The sequence below is a fragment of the Alosa alosa genome, chromosome 9 (genome assembly GCF_017589495.1).
Source record: "Alosa alosa isolate M-15738 ecotype Scorff River chromosome 9, AALO_Geno_1.1, whole genome shotgun sequence".
NCBI lineage: Eukaryota > Metazoa > Chordata > Actinopteri > Clupeiformes > Clupeidae > Alosa > Alosa alosa.
In genome coordinates, this window is record NC_063197.1 from 34,982,040 (window position 1) to 34,986,917 (window position 4,878).

Below are 4,878 nucleotides of genomic sequence, written 5' to 3' on the forward strand. Positions count from 1 at the left end.
TGAACACATTACTATACATTAGGTACGGTGGGCACATCATTATGAATTATGATGTATTAACCATGATCATGACTTTATTTTTCTGCCAAAAATGTGGTCATCACTGCTCAAATTCTGATTTGAACATAACTTTGGAGTTCTCTAAACACATGTCATTATTCACCACTTTAGTTGAGGGGCCACAGACATGATGAATGCATGAGCAACTATCCTAAAATTCATGTAATCATGATGATCATGCTTAAGAAATCATAAATCATAATGATATACCCATCACACCTAATGCTTTAGTTGATGATGTGTTCATACATGAGGTCATCATGAATGAGAGGTTATTAATTCTTGTCAATTCCTGATGATTCATAGGATATTAATGCATGAATTCATGATAATTCATGTACCTTTACCATAAAGTGTTACCCATATTTCTTCATAACCTTTGTGTTAGTAAAATGATTGAATGTCCTGTGAATTAATAGATAGATGAATAACTTTATAACTAGTTCAAGTTCAAGTTACTTTATTTGTACCCAGAGGTAGATTTTGTTTGCAGTGTATAGTGCTAGAGAATTTGCCAGAACAGGAGCACAGAGGATGCCATCTTTAAGTAGGCCTATTAAAATATTTAAATAGCTTAGTCTAACTTTGAAAATATTGAAGGGAATCCAGTGCACATGTCTTTGGCAAGTAGCCTAGGCTATACAGACACAAGTGAAGAACAGTCAGCCTCAGCCAGTAAGCACAACCAACTATGTACAGCCAGCTTCAAAAGCAAGCAGCCCAGACCCTAAAATTGGGCATTCATAGCTGTGAAGGTAATTCACACACAATTATTTTTCTTTCGCCAAAATATATGTGGTAACTTCTGTAGACATCCAAAATGGGGAGGGGGTTAAAATTAGTAGAAAAAAAACTATTGCATAAAACAGTTTTAAGTTGCCGTATGTATCCTTTTGCCGTGGTATAGTCTTCAATTTTTCCATTTAAAAGTCTTGAAAGGGTCTTAAAAGTCTTTAAATTTGGACTTGGAAAATGTGCAGATACCCTGCACACACACACACACACACACACACACACACACACACACATACACACACATCCGGGCGCTCGTGGGTAAGGTGCGCAAACACACACACATTGACACAGACGTGTTCAATCGGTTTAAACCCTTGATATCTGTCTGTTGCCTAAACTTTAAATTTTTATGAACTGAACCAGAAATCTGTCTCATGAAAGAAAGTTGAAAATTATAATTATAGCATGCATCCACAAACTTAACAAAACTGCATCTGTCTAATGAAAGTTTAAATTATCATTAGGCCTATAACATGCATCCAATTTAACTTAACAAAAATGCATCTGTATAGACGCATCCTGTTGGATTTAGTTTAGCTGTTTGGCTGCACTGTGTAAAAGAGAATGGAATCCAATCGTTCCAGGATTTAATCTATTTCGATGCCCCAGCACCTGACCAGTTGAGCTGAAAGCCACTTGATGCCTCCAGCACCTGACCAGCTGAGCTGAAAGCTTGCGTTCACTTGATGCACTTGTTATGAAATGCAGGTTGCAGCTAATCTCTGTCACGCCTGTGTGAGAGGGGAGAGGGAAGAGAAGAGGGTCTTGTAGACTAATCATATCTTAACCTGTTTTATGCAGTTAAGAGAGATTGCAGAGGTTTGTTGCACTTAATGTTCTGTAGCTTCCATTATTAATGCCAACTAAGTGAGAACTCTGTGAGAAGAAGTGTTTTGTCAATTTTTGACCCACCAAGAATCTTTCGCAATAATATTTTCCCGACCGCTTACCCGCACCCGGCCCGGCCTTTCTATATCCACTGCTAACCGACAGGAAAGGGAGAACAAAGTTACTGATGTGAACTGTCAAGAATTTTGCAAACACAGAAGCATGACAGCCTAACACGAGAGAAACATGGATGTTCTCCATTTGAGGAACGTTTAATTAAGCGGACGCGGAACAGACTGTTAGCAGACACGGAGCGCATAGTAGTAGAGTGCGATTCATTACGTGAAAGATGCTTTATAGCAAAAACCAAGGACAAATACTTCAATCAAATAATAATATAAATATATATGGACGGTTGTCACAAAACTACTCCTATTAGAAATGAAAAGCGAAATGCGTAAGTGAGGACTATGGTAAGGTACATATCACAAAACCCCAAAACTGTATTAATCCCCCCTATGTGAAGCACTTCCATTTTGAAAAATGAATTTTAAGCCCTGGTGCACGTGTGCGCAGTGCTTCGAAGACTAAAAACAGACCAAAAATATAACTTTCAAAAGAACGCTCTCTGGACAGCTGAGGTGGTCGCTGCTTGTGCATTACATTATCAGGTGTGTGTGTGTGCGCAGAGGTCGGATGTTCTAAACGAGAATGGGTCTGCGTGTGTGTTCTAAACGCAGTACGGGGTCTGGTGTGTGTTCCCCAGGTATGGAGGCCATCATGTCGGAGTTCTTTAACGACACCACCACGGCGTTCTACATCATCCTCATCGTCTGGCTGGCTGACCAGTATGATGCCATCTGCTGCCACACCAACACCAGCAAACGCCACTGGCTCAGGTACACACACACACACACACACACACACACCAACACCAACACCAGCAAACGCCACTGGCTCAGGTACACACACACACACACACACACACCAACACCAGCAAATGCCACTGGCTCAGGTACACACACACACACACACACACACACACACACACACACCAACACCAGCAAACGCCACTGGCTCAGGTACACACACACACACACACACCCCAACACCAGCAAACGCCACTGGCTCAGGTACACACACTTCTACCTGTATCACTTAGTGTTCTTGTCCTCCTGGTCGTAGGTTCTTCTACCTGTACCACTTTGCGTTCTACGCCTACCACTACCGCTTCAACGGCCAGTACAGCAGCCTGGCGCTGGTCACCTCCTGGCTCTTCATCCAGGTGAGGTCTTCCGCAGACTTTAGCAACGTGCCATCCTTTTGAAATCTTAGTTTGTCTATACCCAGCTGAAAAAAAAAACAGCCTGACCAGCTTAGGGCTTTTTTGCTGCTTGACCAGCTTGTTTGACCACCCTACAGTGTTTCCCATACATTAGGCCTAGATGTGTTCTGGTGTGCATGATGCCTATAGGCCTAGATGCGTTCTGGTGTGCATGATGCCTATAGGCCTAGATGCGTTCTGGTGTGCATGATGCCTATAGGCCTAGATGCGTTCTGGTGTGCATGATATATCGGCCTGAATGCGTTCTGTTGCGCCCAATTGCTAATACTTTGTCTGTGTACGCTTTTTATGTGTGTAGATCTACACACTGAGTTGGAGAAACACAGTTTGGTTAAGCTATGCACTCCTTATTATATGGTTGTAACAGTACAGTTTGGCCTTGACTGCCTCTCTCTCCCTCTCCCTCTCTCTTTCTCTCTCTCTCTCTCTCTCTCTCTTCCCTGTCCCTCTCTCTCCCCCCCTCTCTTTCTTTCTTTCTTTTTTTCTTTTTCTCTCTCCCCTCTCTCCCTCCCTCTTTCTCTCTCCCTCCCTGTCGCTTTCTCTCTCTCCTCTCTCTCTCTCCCCTCTCTCTCTCCCCCTCTCTCTCCCCTCTCCTCTCTCTCTCCCCCTCTTCTCTCTCTCTCCCCCCCTCTCTCTCCTCTCCTCCCCTCTCTCTCCCCCTCTCCCTCTCCCTCTCTCTCTCCCTCTTTCTCTCCCTCCCTGTCGCTTTCTCTCTCCCCCTCTCTCTCTTTCTTTCTTTCTTTCTTTCTTTCTTTCTTTCTTTCTTTTTCTCTCTCCCTCTCTCTCTCCCCTCTCTCTCTCTCTCTCCCCTCTCTCTCCCCTCTCTCTTTCTTTCTTTCTTTTCTCTCTCCCCTCTCTCTCTTTCTCTCTTTCTCTCTCTCCTCTCTCCTCCTCTCTCCCCTCTCTCCCTCTTTCTCTCTCTCTCTCTCTCTCTCCCCTCTCTCTCTTTCTTTCTCTCTCTCTCCTCCTCCCCTCTCCTCTCTCTCTCTCTCTCTCTCTCTCTCCCTCCTCTCTCTCCCCCTCTCTCTCTCCCTCTTTCTCTCCCTCCCTGTCGCTTTCTCTCTCTCCTCTCTCCCCTCTCTCTCCCCTCTCTCCCCTCTCCTCTCCTCTCCTCTCTCTCTCTCTCCTCTCCTCTCTCTCTCTCTCTCCTCTCTCTCTCCCCTCGCTCTTTCTCTCTCTCTCCTCTCTCTCCCCTCGCTCTCTCTCTCCCTCCTGTCGCTTTCTCTCTCTCCCTCTTTCTCTCTCTCTCTCTCTCTCTCTCCCCTCTCTCTCTCTTTCTCTCTCTCTCCCTCCTCTCTCTCTCTCTCTCTCTCTCCTCTTTCTCTCTCTCCCTCTCCCCTCTCCTCTCTCTCTCCCCTCTCTCTCTCTCTCTCCCCTCTTCTCTCTCTCTCCCCTCTTCCTCTCTCTCTCTCTCTCTCTCCCCTCTCTCTCTCTCCCCTCTCCTCTCTCTCTCCCCTCTCTCCCTCCAGCACTCCATGATCTACTTCTTCCACCACTACGAGCTGCCGGCCATCCTGCAGCAGATCCGCATCCAGGAGATGTTGCTGCAGAACCAGCAGGCAGGTCAGGCAAACCAGGCGTGCGCGAGACCCAACTGAACAACACCACCCCCAAGCAGCGCCGCCGCCGCCCCGACCGGCCGCCCAGCGTGGCCGCCACAGCCAGGCGAGGCCCAGGCTGCAGCTGCGGCCTCCAGCGTCCAGGCCAGCGTCGCCGCGTCCAGTGGGGGCGCTGGAGATCTGCGGGCCGGTGGGGCGGGGGGCGACGTGACCAACGAGCTGGACTGGATGGCAGAGGCAGCCATGCCCAGCGGAGCGCTGTGGGGCCAGCTGGTGGTCGCTGGAGGCTGA

General features: G+C 47.1%; 1 protein-coding gene across 1 annotated transcript in view; it reads left to right on the plus strand.

The window, feature by feature from the left end:
• tmem259 (transmembrane protein 259) overlaps nt 1-4,878 on the plus strand; it is a 22,575-nt gene extending 17,697 nt beyond the window's left edge. The window contains exons 9-12 of the mRNA XM_048252935.1: nt 2,450-2,582; nt 2,869-2,968; nt 4,498-4,607; nt 4,647-4,878. Of these exons, the coding sequence (XP_048108892.1) occupies nt 2,450-2,582; nt 2,869-2,968; nt 4,498-4,607; nt 4,647-4,878 (575 nt within the window). The remainder of the gene's footprint in view (nt 1-2,449; nt 2,583-2,868; nt 2,969-4,497; nt 4,608-4,646) is intronic.